This window comes from Oncorhynchus kisutch, linkage group LG30 (genome assembly GCF_002021735.2).
Source record: "Oncorhynchus kisutch isolate 150728-3 linkage group LG30, Okis_V2, whole genome shotgun sequence".
Lineage (NCBI taxonomy): Eukaryota > Metazoa > Chordata > Actinopteri > Salmoniformes > Salmonidae > Oncorhynchus > Oncorhynchus kisutch.
In genome coordinates this window covers 42,695,415-42,720,500 of record NC_034203.2, presented here as the reverse complement: position 1 = coordinate 42,720,500, position 25,086 = coordinate 42,695,415, and the positions used below count along the sequence as shown (strand labels likewise).

Below are 25,086 nucleotides of genomic sequence, written 5' to 3'. Positions count from 1 at the left end.
GGAGAGCAGAAGAGACCATAAGGATTTTGGCACGTTATGTTCAATTATTTCATTCTTTACTGATGAATAACACGCACACACACAAATGTGGTCATGGAATCTAGCTTTATTGATGCATTAATTAAACAGTATTTGCCATGAATCAGTGATAAGGAAAGTATGTGTAAATAAACATTACAAAAGGCTGCTCTTAACACACATATCTATATATATATAAATATATATATATTGTATACACAACTAAAGTGTGCTATGCAACTGGTAGGCCTAACTGCTGTGTATTTTCGATCCTCAGCTGGAATCTAACCCACATTCAGCCCCCTCACTGAACCACCCACACGAAGACAGAGATAGGCTGCACAGCTCTGAAGGCATTCATTCATATGATGTGTCGGTAACATGAGAGCGATGCCAGAATGAAGCATCTGATTGCAATTCAACACTTCGGCCACCAGATGGCGCCTATGTCATTTCTGCTGGATTTGTCCAGTGGTGCTGATTGGGTCCATGCTGATCGTGGACACATCCGTCCATCTCAAGGTTCCATATGCAAATGCTGAAAAAAAAAGCATTCACAAACGGTTTGACAGAGTATAGTTATTGAGATAAAATATTGATCTGTGTCATTACGGCCATCTACATGTTTTGATCTAATTCATGCATTGCCCTGGAATCTAACCCCCCCCCCCCAATAAAAAAAAAAGAAACTATGTAGACTCGTAGACTGTCAATCCATTAAACAATCGTAGACTGTCAATCCATGAAAAAAATGTTTTGCAACATTTCAGAAGGCAGTGACTCAAATATCATTGACCCTAAAGGTTGGTACGTTGATAAAGCTACGGAGGTATTATCTTCGATCCGTGGGAGGAGGGGTTCCTAGAAACCGCCTCCCACTTGAGCGCTGCTCGCTTCTGATCCAAATACACACGACGCCTCCATGTTGGAAAGAGTATAGAGGGGGGATACAATTATTTTTTGAAAATGAAGAGAGTTCAAGAAACGGGATTATCGGAACTGTTTCATTTTTCATATTGAAACTTGACCGAGGAGAGAGAGTTTTTTTTTTTTTTTTTCCAATCGTCGTTTCATCATTGTTTCAGTCAAAACGTCAATTTTTTATTTATTTATTTTTTATTATGTTGAATTGAACACTGATCAGTTTAAGGCTAGCTCTAGTTGCTAAGCCAGACGTTAGCAACGTTTTCTTCTTCTTCTTTTTGAGTTCAACGTTGGGAGTTTGTTTTGCCCATATTGTTCTTAAATGTTGCTTACTAAATTGGAATATTCCCAGCGATTGACAAGTGGTTGTATTTTGTCTTTAAACCACTAGCTAGTTTACATTTTGCCCCCTCCTGTGTCCCGTCTCAGTCCAGCTAGTTTAGGGCCCGGCTGCCATTTCAACACAGCTAGCAAGGCAGCTAACGTTACCCATTGTGGACTAGGACAAGCAAGTAAAATAAACATTTTAAAACGAACCAACAAAAAAACAACAAAGGAATAACCATCCGTCGCAATGGATCACACGTCTATAATAACCCAGGTTTCCAACCCCAAAGAAGAGGAGATTATCTCGTTTAATCAGGAAAAAGGTAAGAGAGAGGGAAAAAAAAGCACAGATGGATTTTTACGGTAGCTAGTTGACTAGCACCCACCAGTGGTTTTTGGGGAAAGCGCTCTGGCTGTCAGAAACTGTTGCAATATTATCAATATTATAGAAATGACATGATGTTGGATTGGAGAAGACTATCTATCCCGTTTTATAGACGCTAACAACCTTAAAACAAACTCCCTTGTTGATACATTAAAAAAAAATATATATATATATATATTACTGTTTTTCCACGTATAAATACGTTATTCAATGTGTTTCTATGGGCTAATAGCAGAAAGGTCAAATTTGATGTTTCATGTTTTTATAAAGGGAACGTTTTTAAATCAAATAGCTTAATGATCCCGTAGGACGGTTTTAGTAGCGCACCCCCCCATACGGATTAAAGTGTCTGACCTATATCGGAACGATATAAGAAAGATCATACAAAACAAATGTGGACCCATAGTTAACAAAACAAATAAGAACTAAACTACTGCCATATACAGTGCCTTTCAGTGACTATATTCACACCCCTTGACTTTTTCCAAAATGTTGTTGTTACAAAGTGGGATTAAAATGTATTTAATTGTCATTCTTTGTCAACAGTCTACGGAAAATACTCTAATGTCAAAGTGGGAGAAAAAATTATAACATCTTTATACATGAAAAAAAACACATATCTTGATTAGATAAGTACTCAACCCCCTGAGTCAATACAAGTTAGAATCACCTTTTGCAGCGATTACAGCTGTGAGTCTATTAAGTCTGTAACAGCTTTCCACACCTGGATTGTGCAACATTTGCCAATTTTGTATTATTTTCTAAATCCTTCAAGCTCGGTCAAATTGGTTGTTGATCATCGCTAGACAACAATTTTCAGATCTTGCCAAAGATTTTAAAGCAGATTTTTAAGTCAAAACTCACTCGGCAACATTCACTGGCTTCTTGGTAAGCAACTCCAGTGTAGATTTTTCCTTGTGTTTTAGGTTATTGTCCTGCTGAAAGGGGAATTCATCTCCCAGTGTCTGGTGGAAAGCAAACTGAACCAGGTTTTCCTCTAGGATTTTGCTTAGCTCCATTAGGTTTCTTTTTTATCCTGAAAAAGTCCCCAGTCCTTAAAGATTACAAGCATACCCATAACATGATGCAGCCACCAGTATGCTTGGAAATATGGAGAGTGGTACTCAGTAATGTGTTGTATTGGATTTGTCCCAAACATAACACTTTGTATTCAGGACAAAATGCTAATTGCTTTGCCACATTTTTAGTAGTATTACTTTAGGCCATAGGGAGGCGCACAATTGGCACAGCGTCGTCCGGGTTTGGCCGGTGTAGACCATCATTTTAAATAAGAATTTATTATTAACTGTCTTGCCTAGTTAAATAACGGTTAAAAGAAAAAAATAGTGCCTTGTTGCAAACAGGATGCATGTTTTGGAATATTTTTTATTCTGTACAGGCTTCCTTTTCACTCTTGTCATCCTCAGGTTTCTCCTAACAGAGCCAACTGTTTTAAAGTCATAATTGGCCTCATGGTGAAATCCCTAAGCGGTTTGCTTCCTCTCTGGTAACTGAATTAGTAAGGACGCCTGTGTCTTTGTAGTGACCGAGTGTATTGATACACCATCCAAAGTGTAATTAATAACTTCACCATGCTCAAAGGGATATTCAATGTCTGCTTTAAAAAAACTTTTTTTTTACCAATAGATGCCATTCTTTGCGAGGCATTGGAAAACCTCTCTGGTCTTTGTGGTGGAATCTGTTTGAAATTTACGTTATTGACATTTCTAAACATGTAAAACACAGCGTTGGAATTGTATTTCACCATTTTTGTTGAAGAGAACTGATGAAAACCTGACAGAAGGTATTTTGAGAGCTAGGAGATGACTTGCTAGCTAACGTTGCCCACTTATTTTAGCTATCTAGCTAATTAAACAGCTAGTTAGATAAGTTCTAGGTGGACTTGGAGGTAATGCAGTACTCTAACTAGTTAGCGATCTGTTTTCTAGAGTTTGCAGTGAGCCCCACTCCTTTTTCACACACTCGCGTGCACACACACACACTAAAAGCATTGTTTTTGATTTAAAAAAATTCTCTAAGACCTAAACCTCAACTGAAGTTGTACATAAAGTGTGGGACCATTGAGAAAGGTAAACTCCTAATTATAACACTGAGTTGTCACTTATCATGGGCAAGTCCTATTGACAAAGTTGTGAAGATGGGGGAGGGGTATGTCTGTTTATAAAAAAATATATATTTGTTTTGTGTTTTTGATACAAATCAACTGTACTAGTGGTTCCGGCTCTGGTCTTGTCCCATCCTGATCACTGTCCGGTAACATGGTCTAGGGCAGCAAAGAAAGACCTGGCAAAACTGCAGCTGGCCCAAGACATGCCACCAGGGGTCTCTTCACAGTCACCAAGTCCAAAACGGATTCACATCAACGCACAGTATTATACAGAGCCATGATTGCATTTCATTTCCAATTCTTCAGCAAATGGCAAAAATACCATTTTTTTTTTAAAATAATAAAAAACAGGTTAAACAACATCTCATAGAACAGTGGGGACTGTGAGGGGACAGACACACTCCAACACGCACTATTTTAGTTTGTTGTAGTATGGTTTGTATATTGATATATTTTACATTTGTGTGACTGTCCTTGTCTATCAGTGTTTTATTTGTCATGTTTGTTGTTGTTGTTGTGGACCCCAGCAAGAATAGCTGCTGCAAAAGCTCATGGGGATTCAAACAAACAAACAAACAAACAAACAAACAGCTTTAACTGGTATGCCTGTCAGGTTTTTCCTGGAGTTGTGTGCCATTGCGGCATGATTCTTGGCCCGGTCCTGCCACATTCAAGTAACATGCTGTACTCATAACAAGCAATTTCCTCCACTGTTTTCCACTACTGTTTACGTCGTGGGCAGAGTACTAATGTAACTCTGATACAGGTCACCTTAAAGGCTGGTTAATTTCAGAGAACCAGATGGAGCTTGCCAAAACATGAATGTCACAGTAGCTACACTATATATCAACCAAAGAGGTTTTGAAAGAGGCTAGGTGTCAATTGACAGGCATACAGAGGGGATCTTTTCCAAATCAGGGCATTTGGCAACTATTGAAACACTGACACAGAAACACACACACTGATACAACCGGCTTCGCAATATCACTACTCGCATAAAGAGGTGTCTTGTTTCCATCAGAGTTTAATATATAGCTGACCTATATGTCTGCTCTTCAGCTGTTAAACTAAGTCACTCCATGTACAGCTGGACCTACAGTTGAAGTCGGAAGTTTACATACACTTAGGTTGGAGTCATTAATACTCGTTTTTCAACCACTCCACAAATTTCTTGTTAACAAACTATAGTTTTGGCAAGTCTGTTAGGACATCTACGTTGCGCATGACACAAGTAATTTTTCCAACAATTGTTTACAGATTATTTCACTTATAATTCACTGTATCACAATTCCAGTGGGTCAGAAGTTTACATACACTAAGTTGACTGTGCCTCTAAACAGTTTGGAAAATTCCAGAAAATGATGTCATGGCTTTAGAAGCTTCTGATAGGCTAATTGACATAATTTGAGTCAATTGGAGGTGTACCTGTGGATGTATTTCAAGCCAATCTTCAAACTCACTGCCTCTTTGCTTGACATCATGGGAACATCAAAACAAATCAGCCAAGACCTCAGAAATAAATTGCAGACCTCCACAGGTCTGGTTCAACCTAGGGAGCAATTTCCAAACACCTGAAGGTACCACGTTCACCTGTACAAACAATAGTACACAAGTATAACCATCATGGGACCACGTAGCCATCATACCGCTCAGGGAGGAGACTCGTTCTGTCTCCTAGAGATGAACGTACAATCCCAGAACAACAGCAATGGACCTTGGGAAGATGCTGGAAGAAACGGGAACAAATGTATCTATATCCACAGTAAAACGAGTCCTATATCAACATAACATGAAAGGCCGCTCAGCAAGGAAGAAGCTACTGCTCCAAAACCGCCATAAAAAAGCCAGACTACGGTTTGCAACTGCACATGGGGACAAAGATCGCACTTTTTGGAGAAATGTCCTCTGGGCTGATGAAACAAAAATATAACTATAAAAATGCAACATCTCAAGACATCAGTCAGGAAGTTAAAGCTTGGTCGCAAATGGGTCTTTCAAATGGACAATGACACCAAGCAAACTTCCAAAGTTGTGGCAAAATGGCTTAAGGACAACAAAGTCAAGGTATTGGAGTGGCCATCACAAAGCCCTGAACTCAATCCTATAGAAAATGTGTGGGCAGAACTGAAAAAACGTGTGCGAGCAAGGAGGGCTACAAACCTGACTCGGTTACACCAGCTCTGTCATGAGGAATGGGCCAAAAATCACCCAACTTATTGTGGGAAGCTTGTGGAAGGCTACCCAAAACGTTTGACCCAAGTTAAACAATTTAAAGGCAATGCTACCAAATACTAATTGAGTGTATGTAAACTTCTGACCCACTGGGAATGTGATGAAATAAATAAAAGCTGAAATTAATCATTCTCTCTGCTATTATTCTGACATTTCACATTTTTAAAATAAAGTGGTGATCCTAACTAACCTAAAACAGGACATTTTTACTAGGATTAAATGTCAGGAATTGTGAAAAACGGAATTTAAATGTATTTGGCTAAGGTGTATGAACTTCTGACTTCAACTGTATATGTCTGCTCTACAGCTGTTAGACTAAGTCACTCCATGTGTAGCTGGACCCATGTCTGCTCTTCAGCTGTTTAGACTAGGTCACTATATGACCCTGCTAAGGTCTATCGTTCAAAATAAGCGAGTTAATGCCAATAATTTGAGTGAATTGCCAAACTACACTGGATAGCATAAATAAATCAAGTATGTGATTCAGGGTGTTCGGTGTCTGATAACATTTTCAATAGCTATCTCCACACACTAACTTTGCAAGTTGTTAGGTCACTTCATGTCCCTCTTAAGGTCCATCTTTCTGAATAGCCCGAGGTAATGACAGAATATTTTATGGTAAGGGTCAATTCCACGGTAACAGTGACTTTTTAAAAAACCTTAGTTTTTATTAACAATTTCCATAAAATTTTACACAAACACATTTACTTGAACAGTGCAGATAGAAAGTTTGGTAACAGACTGACACCCCAAACAACACAAACTTACCATTCTGTTACCAAACTTTGTATCTGCACTGTAAAATTCTCTGTGGAAGTTATTCAACGTAGTCCTTGTGCATAGTGTTTGTATGGTGTTTAATGTTGCAATTATTGTTTTTGGTTTGGCATCCATTTTTAAAGTAAAAAAATCACTTGAGACTAAGCATCACTCAGTTACCGTGGAATTGCCCTACGGCCAATGCTTCAGTGTGTGATTCGGCGTATTGTGTCTCTGATGGCTGCTGAACACATTGTGGTGGTACCCCCACTGCTTGTCTGGTGTAGGCCTAGGACTAAATATCCCTAAACAGACCGATAAAGTACTCAACATCGAGCCTAAACCTACTTTGCAGGTTGGCACCAACTGTGAACAAGTAAATCCATTCCGTCTTCATTGCATTCCTTTTGCACACTTACTGCATAAGCCCTCGTGACATCAATCACTCATTGTCAGCATGTTAGTGGATTAAAGCGTCATAAAGTTAAACCTCTTGTGGCATTGTGTTCCCTTCCAGTCCCGTTGGCTGCTACTGTAACATTTACAGTGTGTGGTGACTGGGTTTCCTGGGTCATTCAGACACTGTCCAGTACCAGTATCTGGTGTGTATCAGTACCAGTCAGATCCCTGAAGCTAGCAGGAAATTTTGAACCAGAACGGTGACTACCGCAGGTCTTTTCCTGGTCTGATTCTAGCTACCTGGACTGTTGAGGCTATTGAAGTAGATGATGGAGGTTTTATAAGTCACTATAATATGGACAGAAGTTTCATAAAGGAATAGGATGGTGACTGTTTTTTGAGAATTACTACAAGGCTGTGGGTGATGGATTGTGGTATTTATCAATTGAGATTTAGGTGTATTATTGGATAGACCAGTACTGCCTCACTCCCTTCTATACAATGTTAGGAGAAATGCTAGGGCTGTGACGATACCAGTTTTGCAGTATTTTTTTTTTCTTCCCCCCCTCGTGGCTAAGATTTTAACACGAAGCGGACCACTCTGTGATCCTTTAAAAACCTGCTGTATGTAAAATATTGTGTGTTATAGCTTGGAAAATACACTGAGTGCACAAAACATTAGGAGCACCTGGTCTTTCCATGAGAAACTGACCAGGTAAATCCTGGTGAAAGCTATCCCTTATTGATGTCACTTGTTAAATCCATTTCAGTCAGGTTAGATGAAGGGAAGGAGGCTGGTTTAATAAGTAATTTTTAAGCTTTGAGACAGGCCTACACAATCTATTTGTGAATGGGCAAGACAAGATTTAACAGCTTTTGAACAGGGGGTATGGTAATAGGTGCCAGGTGCACTAGTTTGTGTCAAGAACATCAACACAGCTGGGTTTTTCACGCTCAACAGTTTCCTGTGTAACAAGAATGGTCCACTACCCAAAGGTAACACAGCGACCTTGACACAACTGTGGGAAGCATTGGAGTCAACATGGGGCCAGTATCAAATCACATTTTATTTGTCACATGTGCCGAATACAACCTTACAGTGAAATGCTTACTTACAAGCCGTTAACCAACAATGCAGTTTTAAGAAAAAGAAGTGTTAGGTAAAAAAAATAGATAAGAAATAAAAATAACAATTAAAGAGCAGCAGTAAAATAACAGTAGCGCGGCTATATACAGGGGTTACCGGTACAGAGTCAGTGTGGAGGCTATATACAGGGGGTACCGGTACAGAGTCAGTGTGGAGGCTATATACAGGAGGTACCGGTACAGAGTCAATGTGGAGGCTATATACAGGGGGTACCGGTACAGAGTCAGTGTGGAGGCTATATACAGGGGGTACCGGTACAGAGTCAGTGTGGAGGCTATATACAGGGGGTACCGGTACAGAGTCAATGTGGAGGCTATATACAGGGGGTACCGGTACAGAGTCAATGTGGAGGCTATATACAGGGGGTACCGGTACAGAGTCAATGTGGAGGCTATATACAGGGGGTACCGGTACAGAGTCAATGTGGAGGCTATATACAGGGGGTACCGGTACAGAGTCAATGTGGAGGCTATATACAGGGGGTACCGGTACACAGTCAATGTGGAGGCTATATACAGGGGGTACCGGTACAGAGTCAATGTGGAGGCTATATACAGGGGGTACCGGTACAGAGTCAATGTGGAGGCTATATACAGGGGGTACCGGTACAGAGTCAATGTGGAGGCTATATACAGGGGGTACCGGTACAGAGTCAATGTGGAGGCTATATACAGGGGGTACCGGTACAGAGTCAATGTGGAGGCTATATACAGGGGGTACCGGTACAGAGTCAATGTGGAGGCTATATACAGGGGGTACCGGTACAGAGTCAATGTGGAGGCTATATACAGGGGGTACCGGTACAGAGTCAATGTGGAGGCTATATACAGGGGCTACCGGTACAGAGTCAATGTGCGGTGGGACAGGTTAGTCGAGGTAATATTTACATGTAGGTAGAGTTAAAGTGTTTATCTATGCATAGTCGGAGAGTAGCAGCAGCGTAAAAGAGGCTGTTTTCCTATCGAAGGTGAATCCGCTCTGTGTTTTGTTTCCTTGCCAAGATACTAACGATTATCGCGATGCTGGTATCTCTCTGTCCCTAGGAATCACTGGCTGGGCAGAATCACACATTTTCCAGTTCCCAGCTATTGCTCTTCTGTGCAATAAATTCCAAAAGGAGCCAAACAGGGTCAAGTAGGGTAAAGGGGCCAAAGTGTGAAGGTGTGGCAGTGGCCAGTCTGGGAAAGGTCATGCACTTTGGTTGACACAGGTCAATCACTGAAGCCCAATGACAGATGGACCTATAATCTGCTATCCACCAGAAAAAGACCCACCAGCAAGGAGCGAGAGGCTGAATCCCAAATGTCATCCTATTCAAATGGACCCCGGTCAAAAGTAGTGCACTATATAGGAAATGTGGTGCCATTTGAGATGCTGCCATAGGCCTAATATGAAGGACCTGTGTTGGTTAAACTGAGGGCCTAAAGCTTTTTTACTAATGACCTTAGTCGTTCAGGTTTCATTAGATGAGTGTGGCTTTGTTGTAATCTCATTAGCGATGATTAGCCTAGCGCAGCTCAGACCAATTACTGTCGGCTCCTTCCTTCCTCCTAAGAAAGAATGCATGTTGTTGGTCTGACAGCCAAGTGGAAATTGCTAACATAACTAGGTTAGTTTTGTTCACACACACACACACACACACACACAGTTGGCGTAAATCATTACAGCAGAGAATGGGATATGATGCAGTTCAGTTAGGGCTGGGCGATATGGCCAATTTTTATTTTTATTTCTTCTAATTTATGTCTGACTCTCAATTTTATTTTTTATAAATGTTTTATCTAAATAAGCTTTGTTGTACATTTTAAAGTTCAAATGTACTGCATTTCAAACAGTCAGCGATAATGAATTCAGGGCTTGTGAAATTATACCTAGGCTAAATATAAGCTTTCTACAACCATGAGACCCACGAATAATTTTATTATTTTATCAAAATAGTTTAACCTGCTTTTTGTTGTTGTTGTTGTTTGCAATAATCACTGATCTGGCTATCAAGTCTATGAAAGTACTGTTGGTTAGAATTTTAACCAGAACCTTGCACATTCACTAATAATGACAAACTTATTGTAGGTATTCTAGAACATTCACTAATAATGACGAACTTATTGTAGGTATTCTAGAACATTCACTAATAATGACAAACTTATTGTAGGTATTCTAGAACATGAACACAGGTCTCATTAACAATCTCTCAAGAACAAGCCCACGTCCAAGTGAGTAGCCAGCTCATCTTTATATTTAAACTTTAGCCAACTTGGATCTATATGCTAGTTAACAATGTATAACAGTTGAATAGTTATGAACACACCCTTCAGTCTGTCTGCAACTGTTTGAACAGCATGCTAAGCCTGTCCACTTTGTTCAGATGTTCAAATCAAAATGGCCTATCTTATTTCTCAGAAAGAGAAGAAGTTTCAAATTCCTTATATTTGTGTTTTATGCTTATTGCACATTTATAAAAGACTAGAAAGCTAGTGTAACATTCTTTGGCTAAAATGCTGCCAGTGGTACGACAATGCAGCCCGTGACAAACTGAACATAATCCAGAATCATGTTCATTGATACTCCTGTTTTTAGTAGTGTCTGCTCTCTGCAATTTGACGAGTTGAGACAGGGTATCTTTGGAAAGGTTAAATTGCAAACAATTTGGTTGCATATGCGCCAAAATATAGTTTTTTATTTTGGACCACTGTGCAATTTTTGATTTTTTTTTCCTTCTCCAAATAATAATAATTGTTGTCAAGATAAGGCTTCACAGTACCGTTGTAAAGCAACATCATGGTTGCACTTTTCCCTCAAGGTTACTCTGATGTCCAAAAGATTTCAAATCAACATTTCCTTATGAAACTTAAGTTTCATGTATTTGAAAATATCTACATTCCTCAGTCCAAAATGGCTTTTTAATTTTGTCATGGAAATACATGTATTTATTATAACCAAGTCATTTATAGTTTCTATACTTTTAGTTTTCCATGTGGATCAATTAATTGGTGAATTCTGAAAAGCTATCAAAGGATGGGGTTGACTTTTTTTAGGCAGTGATATTGGTTCTTGTCTAAACAGTAAAATGTTCTTCCATATTGTTATAGTGTTCTTAACTATGAAGTCGTTCATGTTCTTAGCTTTATCCTTTGAAAACAGACACGTTAAAAGATTCTGGGGATGAGAATGAGCATCTTCAATATTGGCACCCATTGTTTCTCTTTAGTGAATTTTTACTAAAGCCCTGGGTGGCGAGTTGATACAATTTCAAGTCTGGAAGGTTAAAACCACCTTCAGACTAAGGAAGATGTAAAACTTTCCTTTTAATTCTGAGTATTTTTTTCTTTTAAAGAATGTCTTCTGACCAATCCTACAGCTTTCTTGAACTCGACAACCCTGAAGCAATTATCAGGAGACAAAACATCACAGAAAACAGAGATCACCCAAGAAGAGATTTTAGACACCGTTAAAAACAGTTGTGCAGAGAAAAGCACCTGGACTGCTTTCCCATAGAATTCTATTAAACAATTTGTGACAAAGTAGCTCCCCTATTTACACACATCACTCAATTCAGTGGTTCCTAGTTCAATGTATCAAACAGTTATTGCAATTATATTAAAACCCGCAAAATCCCCTGCTGTCTACAAACCCGGTTGAATAAATTGTGACAATAAAATAATAATAAAACTCATAAGCAATCGAATGGCAAGTCTTACCAGACCTGATACATATAAATTAAACAGGGTTTATTAAAAATAGACGCAAACAAGTTCTCTGTTTTAATACAATGCGCTATAAAACAAGATATAGATGTATCAATAATGGCTGTTAATGCCGAAAAGGCCTTTGCCTGTCTTGAATTGCATTTTTCTATTCAAAACTTTGGAAGCGTTCAATTTTCCATCTGAAATAATACATTTTAGAAAAAATATTTTATAAATGTCCTAAAGCAAAAGATATACACAAATAATACATTATCTGATGAAATTGCTTTAGAAAGGGGCACAAGGCAGAGATGTCCCCTCTCCCCCCTTCTGTTTACACTGGCATATAAACCGTTTGCAGAAATAATTAGACGGGGCCCAAACGTAACAGGTATTGATAAACATGAATATAAACCACACTTATTTGCAGACGATCACCTGATGTACCAATATTGAAAACTCAATACATGCTACAAATGACTAATTTCAATGACAGGTATTCGTATCAACATTTAGGCTTTTATAATATATTAATGTCTTTACAGTATTACATGTTTGTTTCTAGGGCACAACATGTCCTTCAAAATTAGCAAAAATTCATATAGCCCCAATATAGGCTCTATCCCAATCAATTTAAACAATCTTATTCTCTGGGGTTCCTACATTTTATTTGTTGCTCCTAATTTTTTTGTGATAGCAAATATATATTTTTAAATTAATTTAGAGCCCTCTCTATTACAATGAAATAATATCATTGTGTTTGTGTCCATATGACTGATTTTCTGTTGGATCAAACCTCAAATGTAAATAGCGAGTTGAAACCACTTGTGAGAGTGGAGGAAGTGATCTCTCATCTTTGTTGATGTGTGTGTGTGTGTGTGTGTGTGTGTGTGTGTGTGTGTGTGTGTGTGTGTGTGTGTGTAAATGCGATTCAAATTAATTGAATTAGTTAAATATATCACCCAGCCCTAATTTCAGTACACCCACAACGGGTCATTTGATGCTACTATCAGTTCCGAGTCTGACTGAAGTAACGAACAAGAAGTGTCTGTATGCCATAGTTTAGATATGAGTAGGTCGGAGAGCAGGCCCTCTTCTCAGTGCAGAGCCGGCTCAGATGACACTAACTCCCCATGGCACTGACCCAGAGAGGGTGAGCTTGAGAGGCTGGTGGAGAGGGAGGGATGAAGGGAGAGGTAGTGTCTCTCCGTGGTTGTCATATTTGAGGCCAGGCCGCTGAAAGCAGAGCTCAGTGATGCTGCTGCTCACACTAGTTGCGTTTGCGGTTCTGCTTCCTTCACTCCCGTTCTCTCTCTGATCCAACATATCTCTCCTATCCACCCATGCTCGCTCTCGGTTTCTCTCTCTCGCACTGAATGAGTCACACAGAACAGTTCCTCATGGTGCCAACGCAAACATTAACATTGCAACTAGGATTGTATCTGAGCAATAATTACAGACTGCTGTCCGTTTTGTGAAAATCTGAACAGAAAAGACTGGACACGCCAATGGAACATCTGGCAGAGGCAGGGCATAGAGCAGGGGTGTTAAAAGGTTGTCAATTATTATTTATACACAGTTTCTACATAGTTTAAATTTGGTTTGAGTCATTTTATAGTATACTGAGTTCATTTTTCTACCCCTAGAAAATATTTAATATATATTACATGTTTTGAGTCAAACCTTGCCTGCAGGGCCATATGTTTGCCCACCCTGGAGTGAAGGGACTGTTGTTGTCCCCTGTGTTGCGTAGGCTATGTCTGATTTCTAACTTTTGTATCTGAGGTTAAGATTTCACATGCATGAGAAATATATCTCCTCGTGTTGAATTGTACCAATGGGTGCCTCACTATATAAAACGTCATTTTCTTACCTTTTCAAGCAGTTGATTTGACTGATGCACATCCCAAGCATAATTTTTTTAGTCTTGGTTATTAGTAAGCTAACATGAATAAAGTAGACTAAAGTTAATGGCTGAAGAAGCACCAGACCAACTGCCAGGAACAGAATTGGCCACCACCTTTGGCCTCAGTCCACCTCTGCTCTCCCGGCTGCCGTCAAACACAAGTGTCCTTCTGTTCTCTGTCTACTCTACAGCCACTGTTAAAGCTGCTGCTGCTGCCTGCCAGGCTGGCTGGGGTGTCCGTCTAAATATAGGCTAACTATCCTGTTGGTGCTGGGGTATGGTGCTAGGTGACTGGGGTATGGTGCTAGGGGGCTGGGGTATGGTGCTATGGGGCTGGGGTATGGTGCTATGGGGCTGGGGTATGGTGGCTGGGGTATGGTGCTGGGGTATGGTGCTAGGGGGCTGGGGTATGGTGCTAAGGGGCTGGGGTATGGGGGCTGGGGTATGGTGCTAGGCGGCTGGGGTATGGTGCTAGGCGGCTGGGGTATGGTGCTAGGGGGCTGGGGTATGGTGCTAGGGGGCTGGGGTATGGTGCTAGGGGGCTGGGGTATGGTGCTAGGGGGCTGGTGCTAGGGGGCTGGGGTATGGTGCTCGGGGTATGGTACTGGGGTATGGGGCTGGGGTATGGTGCTAGGGGGCTGGGGTATGGTGCTAAAGGGCTGGGGTATGGTGCTAGGGGGCTGGGGTATGGTGCTAGGGGGTTGGGGTATGGTGCTAGGGGGCTGGGGTATGGTGCTAGGGGGCTGGGGTATGGTGCTGGGGTATGGTGCTAGGGGGCTGGGGTATGGTGCTAGGGGGCTGGGGTATGGTGCTAAACTAGGCAAGTCAATTAAGAACAAATTCTTATTTACAATGACGGCCTACCCCGGACAAACGCGGACGACGTTGGGTCAATTGTGCGCCGCCGTATGGGACTCCCAATCACGGCCGGTTGTGATACAGCCTGGAATTGAACCAGGGTTTGTAGTGATGCCTCTAGCATTGAGATGCAGTGCCACTCGGGAGCCCTACAGCTGGGGTATATTTGATTCTTATTATTATTATTATTATTATTATTATTATTATTATTATATTTTTGGCCAGACTTGACTAGCCCCATAGTCTCAGCATGATGGTATTACACAACTCTGATATTAGACAGGGACGCAGTGCAGAGTGATATCACTCTTTTTTAAAGATCCCGAACAGTTATTCTGATTTCCATGTAAAATAACCTTTTTGTGACTAAAATATTATTATCGATGTAGAACCAACGGTCGTTTTGATCAAACTTTATCAATGTAGAACCAATGGTCGTTTTGATCAAACTTTATCAATGTAGAACCAACGGTCGTTTTGATCAAACTTTATCAATGTAGAACCAACGGTCGTTTTGATCAAACTTTATCAATGTAGAACCAATGGTCGTTTTGATCAAACTTTATCGATGTAGAACCAACGGTCGTTTTGATCAAACTTTAGTCATCATACTTTGACCTGGATTTATCCAAATATCATAACATTTAATGAAAAACAGGATTTAGACTGTTTGTGGTGGTGGTGGGGGTACATACAGTGCATTCGGAATGTATTCAGACCCCTTGACTTTTTCCACATTTTGTTACGGTACAGCCTTATTCTAAAATGTATTGCATTGATGGGGGTGGGGAGGGAACAAATCTATACATAATAACAAAGTAAAAATACTTTGAAAAGAATTTTTTGTTAATGTGTAATAAAAAATAAAAAATAATATTTACCATGAATATTCGGACCCTTTACTCAGTACTTTGTTGAAGCACCTTTGGCAGCGATTACAGTCTCGAGTTTTCTTGCGTATGATGCTACAAGCTTTGGCACAGCTATTTTCAGGTCTCTCCAGAGATGTTAGATCGGGTTCAAGTCCAGGCTCTGGCTGGGCTGCTCAAGTACATTCTGAGACTTGTCCTGAAGCCACTCCTGCGTTGTCTTGGCCGTGTGCTTAGGATCATGGTCCTGTTGGAAGTCTGAGGTCCTGAGTGCTCTGGAGCCGGTTTTCATCATGGATCTCTCTGTACACTGCTCCATTCATCTTTCCTTCGATCCTGACTAGTCTCCCAGTCCATGTCACTGAAAAACATCCCCCACAGCATGATGCTGCCACCACTATGCTTCACCATAGGGACGGTATTGGCCACGTGATGAGTCGGTGACTGGATTCCTCCAGACGTGACGCCATGAAGGCATGATTTGGTGGAGTGCTGCAGAGATGGTTGTCCTTCTGGAAGGTTTTCCCATCTCCACAGAGGACTCTTCTTGAACTACACTGTTGGTTAAGGGCTTGTAAGTAAGCATTTCACAGTAGTCTACACTTGTTGTATTTGGAGCATGTGACAATTAAAGTTCGATTTGACCTCTGAAGCTCTGTCAGAGTGACCATCGGGCTCTTGGTCACCTCCCTGCCCAAGGCCCTTCTCCCCTGAATGCTCAGTTTGGCCGGTCGGCCAGCTCTCGGAAGAGTCTAGGTGGTTCCAAATTCCTTCCATTTAAGATTGATGGAGGCCACTGTTTTCTTAGGGACCTTCAATGCTGCAGAAATGTTTTGGTACCCTTCCCCAGATCTGTGCCTCGACACAATCCTGTCTTGGAGCTCTACGGACAATTCCTTCAACCTCATGGCTTGGTTTTTGCTCGAACACCCACTGTCAACTGTGGAACCTTATATTGACAGGTGTGAGCCTTTCCAAATCATGTCCAATCAATTGAATTTACCACCGGTGGACTCCAATCAAGTTGTAGAAACATCTCAAGGATGATCAATGGAAACAGGATGCACCTGAGCTCAATTTAGAGTCTCATAGCAAAGGGTCTGAATACGTATGTAAATAAGGTATTTCTTTATTTAATCCATTTTAGACTAAGGTTGTAACGTAACAAAATGTGGAAAAAGTGAAGGGGTCTGAATACTTTCCAAATACACTGTAACGCTAGTTCTGGAGGTACTGCAGTCAATCTGTTATTACCAAATAGAGCTATCTTCTGTATACCACCACTACGTTGTCACAACACAACTGATTGGCTCAACAAATTCCCTTTTTTTCACAAGGAACACGTGTTAATTAAAAATAATTCCAGGTAACTACCTCATGAAGCTGGTTGAGAGAATGCCGAGAGTGTGCAAAGCTGTCATCAAGGCAAAGAGTGGCTACTTTGAAGAATCAAAAATATGGAATATATTTAGATTTAACACATCATTGTTTACTATGTGATTCCATGTGTGTTATTTCATAGTTTTGATGTCTTCACTATTATTCTACAATGTAGAAAATAAGAAAAACCCTTGAATGAGTAGCTGTGTCCAAACTTTTGACTGGTACTGTGTATAACATTAAAATAAAGATATTGACATGGCCTGTGTCCCATAATATGCCTGTATTCCATACAGAACCAGGCTAATAATGACTAGCCATGTTTTAAATAGGCCCTTGTGTTCTTATGTTGATTTGGATACTTCAACAACACTGCATACGTAGCCTACTCCTTACATTCACTGTCATTTTTGAAAAATCTTTGAATTTAGATTACACACCCGGACTGGTCTGTGTGGACTAGGGGAAGGACATCGGGACTGGTCTGTGTGGACTAGGGGAAGGACATCGGGACTGGTCTGTGTGGACCAGGGGAAGGACATCGGGACTGGTCTGTGTGGACCAGGGGAAGGACATCGGGACTGGTCTGTGTGGACCAGGGGAAGGACATCGGGACTGGTCTGTGTGGACCAGGGGAAGGACATCGGGACTGGTCTGTGTGGACCAGGGGAAGGACATCGGGACTGGTCTGTGTGGACCAGGGGAAGGACATCGGGACTGGTCTGTGTGGACCAGGGGAAGGACATCGGGACTGGTCTGTGTGGACCAGGGGAAGGACATCCCAAATCTTACACAAGCACACAGTTATGATGTGTCAACAACCACAAACCCACCCACGAGTCTGGACTGCGACGCACGTAGCGCACACGCACGCGCACACACACACACACACAGGTCTTCTGACAGAGAGGCGGGCTGGTTGGCAAGCTGCTTCTGAGTTGGAATAACACATTCTCCTGAAATGGTTAGACCATGCGAAGCTGTTGTTGCACCCACTCCCTAATGCCTTATTTTTGTGTGTGTGTGTGAACAGTTTAGTGTTGAATGGAATGAGCTGCTGCCTGCTTTCCAGAGCAACTGGACCACAAGTGATTGTTTATTTGTGCTCTCCAGTGCAGATTGACTAATTATTTCACTGTCAAGGTCCAAGATACGTGGTTATGTTGTTTATATGAAGTCTTTTAGTGAGAGACTGAAACAGTCTATGCTGTTTGAAGTCTATATTTAGTGGTTGAATTCATTCCTGCACATTGGATTTTCCTCACACTGTCATACTTTTAGTCTGTCAGACAGCTTTTGGCCCCAAAAATTATAATGACAAGTCGATCGTGAGAAAAAACCAATCCAATTACAAAATATGAGTTGATGGAAATACATTTGACCATCATGCTTATCGGTCAATAGGTTCATTTGCATAATTTATTGGAATTCAATTGTGTGTATTTTCATTAGTCATGTACACTATATATACAAAAGTATGTGGACACCCCTTCAAGTTAGTGGATTTGGCTATTTCAGCCCCACCCGTTGCTGACCAGTGTATAAAATCAAGCACACAGCCATGCAATCTTCATAGACAAACCTCGGCAGTAGCATGGCCTTACTTTAGAGCACAGTGACTTTCAACGTGGCGCCGTCATAGGACGCCACCTTTCCAACAAGTCAGTTTGTCAAATGTCTGCCCTGCTAAAGCTGCCCTGGTCAACTTTTAAGTGCTGTTATTGTGAAGTGAAAATGTCTGGGAACAACAACGGCTCAGCTGCAAAGTGATAGGCCACACAAGCTCACAGAATGGGACCGCTGAAGCTCGTAGCTTGTAAAACTCCTCTGTCCTCCGTTGCAACACTTACTACCAAGTTCCAACTGCCTCTGGAAGCAACGTCAGCACAAGAACTGTTCATCTGGAGCTTCATGAAATGGGTTTCCATGGCCGAGCAGCCGCACACAAGCCTAAGATCACCATGAGCCAGTGCCAAGCTTCGCCTGGGGTGGTGTAAAGCTAGCCACCTTTGGACTCTGGAGCAGTGGAAAGCGTTCTCTGGAGTGATGAATCACGCTTCTCCATCTGGAAGTCTGGCGGATGAATCTGGGTTTGGTAGATGCCAGGAGATTGCTACCTGCCCGAATGCATAGTGTCAACTGTAAAGTTTGGTGGAGGAGGAATAATGGTCTGGGGCTGTTTTTCATAGTTCGGACTGGGCCCCTTAGTTCCAGTGAAGGGTAAGCATAACGCTACAGCATACAATGACGTTCCAGACGATTCTGTGTTTCCAACTTTCTGGCAACAGTTTTGGGGAAGGCCCTTTCCTGTTTCAGTATGACAATGCACCTGTGCACGAAGCGAGTTCCATACAGAAATGGTTTGTTGAGATCGGTGTGGAGAGAACTTGTTGGATGTTGGAACATTGCTGCGGGGGACTTGCTTCCATTCAGCCACGAGCATTAGTGAGGCATCAGGCACTGATGTCGGGCGATTTAGACCTGGCTCACAATCTGTACTCCCAATTCATCCCAAAGGTGTTCGATGGGGTTGAGGTCATGGCTCTGTCCAGGCCAGTCAAGAACTAACGGAAACCCGAGTCTGAATGCATTCAGCAGCATAAACCAACTCAGTTTGTATAGGTAGGCAACAGTAATGGACAGTTCCTTTCCTCTCTGTCTGTCTGTCTGTCTGTCTGTCTGTCTGTCTGTCTGTCTGTCTGTCTGTCTGTCTGTCTGTCTGTCTGTCTGTCTGTCTGTCTGTCTGTCTGTCTGTCTGTCTGTCTGTCTGTCTGTCTCTGTCTGTCTGTGTGTGTGCACTGCATCCTCCCCCAGCTGTGGGCTATATTTGGAGCCATGCAGTGGACTGAGCAGAGCCGGAAGTCCTGGTTGATGTTAGTTTTTGTGTGATGTCATTGCGATGATTCATACATAGGAAGCACAGAACTGCCTAATTTTAGTATGTGGGTCGTTCCATGTCATTTCAGCCAAGCCATGTAAGCGCAGTGGATTTTTATATGAAGCGAGGTGGATGTTTTATATGAGGCGAGGTGGATGTTTATAGGAGGCGAGGTGGATGTTTATAGGAGGCGAGGTGGATGTTTATAGGAGGCGAGGTGGATGTTTTATATGAGGCGAGGTGGATGTTTTATATGAGGCGAGGTGGATGTTTTATATGAGGCGAGGTGGATGTTTTATATGAGGCGAGGTGGATGTTTTATATGAGGCGAGGTGGATGTTTTATATGAGGCGAGGTGGATGTTTATAGGAGGCGAGGTGGATGCTTATAGGAGGCGAGGTGGATGCTTATAGGAGGCGAGGTGGATGTTTATATGAGGCGAGGTGGATGTTTATAGGAGGCGAGGTGGATGTTTATAGGAGGCGAGGTGGATGTTTTATATGAGGCGAGGTGGATGTTTTATATGAGGCGAGGTGGATGTTTTATATGAGGCGAGGTGGATGTTTTATATGAGGCGAGGTGGATGTTTTATATGAGGCGAGGTGGATGTTTTATATGAGGCGAGGTGGATGTTTTATAGGAGGCGAGGTGGATATTTTATAGGAGGCGAGGTGGATGTTTATAGGAGGCGAGGTGGATGTTTTATAGGAGGCGAGGTGGATGTTTATAGGAGGCGAGGTGGATGTTTATAGGAGGCGAGGTGGATGTTTATAGGAGGCGAGGTGGATGTTTATAGGAGGCGAGGTGGATGTTTATAGGAGGCGAGGTGGATGTTTATAGGAGGCGAGGTGGATGTTTATAGGAGGCGAGGTGGATGTTTATAGGAGGCGAGGTGGATGTTTATAGGAGGCGAGGTGGATGTTTATAGGAGGCGAGGTGGATGTTTATAGGAGGCGAGGTGGATGTTTATAGGAGGCGAGGTGGATGTTTATAGGAGGCGAGGTGGATGTTTATAGGAGGCGAGGTGGATGTTTATAGGAGGCGAGGTGGATGTTTATAGGAGGCGAGGTGGATGTTTATAGGAGGCGAGGTGGATGTTTTATAGGAGGCGAGGTGGATGTTTTATAGGAGGCGAGGTGGATGTTTTATAGGAGGCGAGGTGGATGTTTTATAGGAGGCGAGGTGGATGTTTTATAGGAGGCGAGGTGGATGTTTTATAGGAGGCGAGGTGGATGTTTTATAGGAGGCGAGGTGGATGTTTTATAGGAGGCGAGGTGGATGTTTTATAGGAGGCGAGGTGGATGTTTTATAGGAGGCGAGGTGGATGTTTTATAGGAGGCGAGGTGGATGTTTTATAGGAGGCGAGGTGGATGCTTATAGGAGGCGAGGTGGATGTTTATATGAGGCGAGGTGGATGTTTATAGGAGGCGAGGTGGATGTTTATAGGAGGCGAGGTGGATGTTTTATAGGAGGCGAGGTGGATGTTTATGAGGCGAGGTGGATGCTTATAGGAGGCGAGGTGGATGTTTTATATGAGGCGAGGTGGATGTTTATAGGAGGCGAGGTGGATGTTTATAGGAGGCGAGGTGGATGCTTATAGGAGGCGAGGTGGATGCTTATAGGAGGCGAGGTGGATGTTTATAGGAGGCGAGGTGGATGCTTATAGGAGGCGAGGTGGATGCTTATATGAGGCGAGGTGGATGTTTATAGGAGGCGAGGTGGATGCTTATATGAAGCGAGGTGGATGTTTATAGGAGGCGAGGTGGATGTTTATAGGAGGCGAGGTGGATGCTTATAGGAGGCGAGGTGGATGCTTATATGAGGCGAGGTGGATGTTTATAGGAGGCGAGGTGGATGCTTATAGGAGGCGAGGTGGATGTTTTATAGGAGGCGAGGTGGATGTTTATATGAGGCGAGGTGGATGTTTTATAGGAGGCGAGGTGGATGGTTATATGAGGCGAGGTGGATGTTTATAGGAGGCGAGGTGGATGCTTATATGAAGCGAGGTGGATGCTTATAGGAGGCGAGGTGGATGTTTTATAGGAGGCGAGGTGGATGGTTATATGAGGCGAGGTGGATGTTTATATGAGGCGAGGTGGATGTTTTATAGGAGGCGAGGTGGATGGTTATATGAGGCGAGGTGGATGCTTATAGGAGGCGAGGTGGATGGTTATATGAGGCGAGGTGGATGTTTATAGGAGGCGAGGTGGATGCTTATATGAAGCGAGGTGGATGCTTATATGAAGCGAGGTGGATGCTTATATGAAGCGAGGTGGATGGTTATAGGAGGCGAGGTGGATGCTTATATGAAGCGAGGTGGATGGTTATATGAGGCGAGGTGGATGTTTTATATGAGGCGAGGTGGATGTTTATAGGAGGCGAGGTGGATGCTTATATGAAGCGAGGTGGATGTTTTATATGAGGCGAGGTGGATGTTTATAGGAGGCGAGGTGGATGTTTTATATGAGGCGAGGTGGATGTTTATAGGAGGCGAGGTGGATGTTTATAGGAGGCGAGGTGGATGCTTATATGAAGCGAGGTGGATGTTTTATATGAGGCGAGGTGGATGTTTATATATATATATATATAGAAATGGCTCCTTCACTAGTGGTGTTCCAGCTTCCCACTGATGACTCATCGACGAAGGCTAACTGTGTCTCTCGGGAAATTTCATAGAACCCGTCGGGTGATTGGTTGAGCCGTCTTGAGCACGTGACGTCACTCTGAGCCCTTACCAAAACACCAAAATGTGGCGGACGATTATCTTCTCGCCTCAGATCAGATACCAGTAGTAACCACCAACTGGTATCTGGTATCAAAACACAGGACACATTTTCAGTGTATTAGTATTTAGCTATGTTGTTGTTTTCCAGCTGACTAGCATTAGGCAGCTGTCTTCAGATTATAGGCATTTTTTGGGGCTGGATTCAGTTTGTTTATCCTCCTTTCACAAGAGTAAAAGTTTGTCCATTTAAAAATATAGCGTTTGTGGGGCTGTTAAATGTTATATGGTGCTTACGTTTTAACGTTCTTTCCTCAAATTTGAGAAATCATCTTTCTGAGGATTGTTTTTACAGGTCTATTTTTAAGCAACTAGCTCTGTCTCACGTCACTATTAGACGTTTCTCAGACTTCAAATTTGCCAAAGTTTAGTTCAGGCGTTAACTAAGGTTTGGGGTCGGCTTAAAACAAAAAACTTAAACAACCTTTGGAATCGGAAAGAAGATGCTTAAGCCCGTCCTCCATCCCCGTCCACAACGCTCTAGCAACGCCCATCCCCGTCCACAACGCCCTAGCAACGCCCATCCACAACGCCCTAGTAAACCAAAACCTACTTAGAAGGTAACAGCGCTCACTGTTGCCCCCTAGTAGCAGGTTTCCACATCTCCCAACGTCCTCAGAACATGGATGGACATCGAATACTGACTTGTATCATGGGTGACCTGGCTGGTTTGAAGTTTTCTATAATGATACGAAATATTGCGTATCTGTGAATATTCCACTCTAAAATCGGTATCGGATACAAAAAAATCCCATATCGGTCAATCTTGCTCTATAGCTTAGCTCTGTCATCGATGGATGCCTAGGTTAGTTCGTTAATTCTCTCTCGCTGTGTCAGTCTTAGATTGAAGGAGAGATTTAAATACCCAGCATACTGAAGTGAGAGAAGCAGTCATTAATTTGACTGGAGCCAGAGGGAGAGCGTGGGAGAGGAAGAGAGGATGATGAAATGAGAGGGAGGGAGAGATGGAGAAGAGTGAGACAGTGTGAGAGAGACAGTCAGAGAATTTGAGACAAACAGGGAGAGACATACAGACCGGGAGAGAGAGAGAGAGAGACATACATACATACATACAGGGAGAGACATACATACATACATACATACATACATACAGGGAGAGACATACATACATACATACATACAGGGAGAGAGAGAGAGACTCCTGCAACTTGGATGTCATCATGGTATCTGTTTGCTCTCTGCCCTAATAATGTGAATCCATTGGAATAATGTATTTTTTTCTCTGAGAAGATTACGCCAATCCTTTTAGAGGTGAAGTGATGGTGATTTGACATCCTGTCTGCGTCCCAAATCAAGTTCGTATTTGTTGTGTGTACGGGATACACATGGTATACATCATCCAATGAAATGTTTACTTCCAGGTTCCTTCTCAACAATGCAACAACAATATGAAATAATACAAGATAAGTATACGAACGTAAAGTAAATGGCTCAGTAGAATAGAATAAACATTTCAATATAATACAGGAAGACACAATTTATAGTCTCATTATTTACATGTGTTTTGGTGAAGGGGGGGGATTGGGGGCAGTGTATAAACTAAGCAGTATAATAAGAGTATGGCAGTAGTGTGTGGGTGTGTGCTAAGTTGTGGAGAATCAGAGCAGGTGGTCAGTCCAGTTCAAGTGTTCAGCAGTCTGATGGCTTGTAGATACCAATAGGCTCAGAGACTGTTTCTATCAGACCTTATGCTCCGATACCGTCTGCCCGACGGTAAGGGAGAGAACAGCTTGTGGCTGGGGTGTGTGGGGTCCTTGATGATGCTGCGGGCCTTCCCTAGGCACCGTTTCAAGTAGATGTCCTGGATGGGTGGGAGCACGGTCCCAGTGATGTACTGGGCCGTCTTCACCACCTGCTGGAGGGCCACAGTCCCAGTGATGTACTGGGCCGTCTTCACTACCTGCTGGAGGGCCACAGTCCCAGTGATGTACTGGGCCGTCTTCACCACCTGCTGGAGGGCCAAGGTCCCAGTGATGTACTGGGCCGTCTTCACCACCTGCTGGAGGGCCACGGTCCCAGTGATGTACTGGGCCGTCTTCACCACCTGCTGGAGGGCCACAGTCCCAGTGATGTACTGGGCCGTCTTCACCACCTGCTGGAGGGCCACGGTCCCAGTGATGTACTGGGCCGTCTTCACCACCTGCTGGAGGGCCACGGTCCCAGTGATGTACTGGGCCGTCCTCACCACCTGCTGGAGGGCCACGGCCCCAGTGATGTACTGGGCCGTCTTCACCACCCTCTGGAGGGCCACGGTCCCAGTGAAGTACTGGGCCGTCTTCACCACCTGCTGGAGGGCCACGGTCCCAGTGATGTACTGGGCCGTCTTCACCACCTGCTGGAGGGCCAAGGTCCCAGTGATGTACTGGGCCGTCTTCACCACCTGCTGG

At 42.8% G+C, this 25,086-nt stretch overlaps 1 protein-coding gene across 2 annotated transcripts in view; it reads left to right on the top strand.

The window, feature by feature from the left end:
- The first annotated feature begins 849 nt into the window (after positions 1–849).
- The window catches only part of LOC109874833 (CTD small phosphatase-like protein), a 46,648-nt gene continuing 22,411 nt past the window's right edge, over positions 850–25,086 (top strand). The window contains exon 1 of one of the 2 annotated variants that reach the window (XM_031809876.1): positions 850–1,592. In XM_031809876.1, coding sequence (XP_031665736.1) covers positions 1,517–1,592 — 76 coding nt within the window. In that variant the 5' untranslated portion in view covers positions 850–1,516. The remainder of the gene's footprint in view (positions 1,593–25,086) is intronic. The other variant, XM_031809877.1, reaches the window with a different exon arrangement.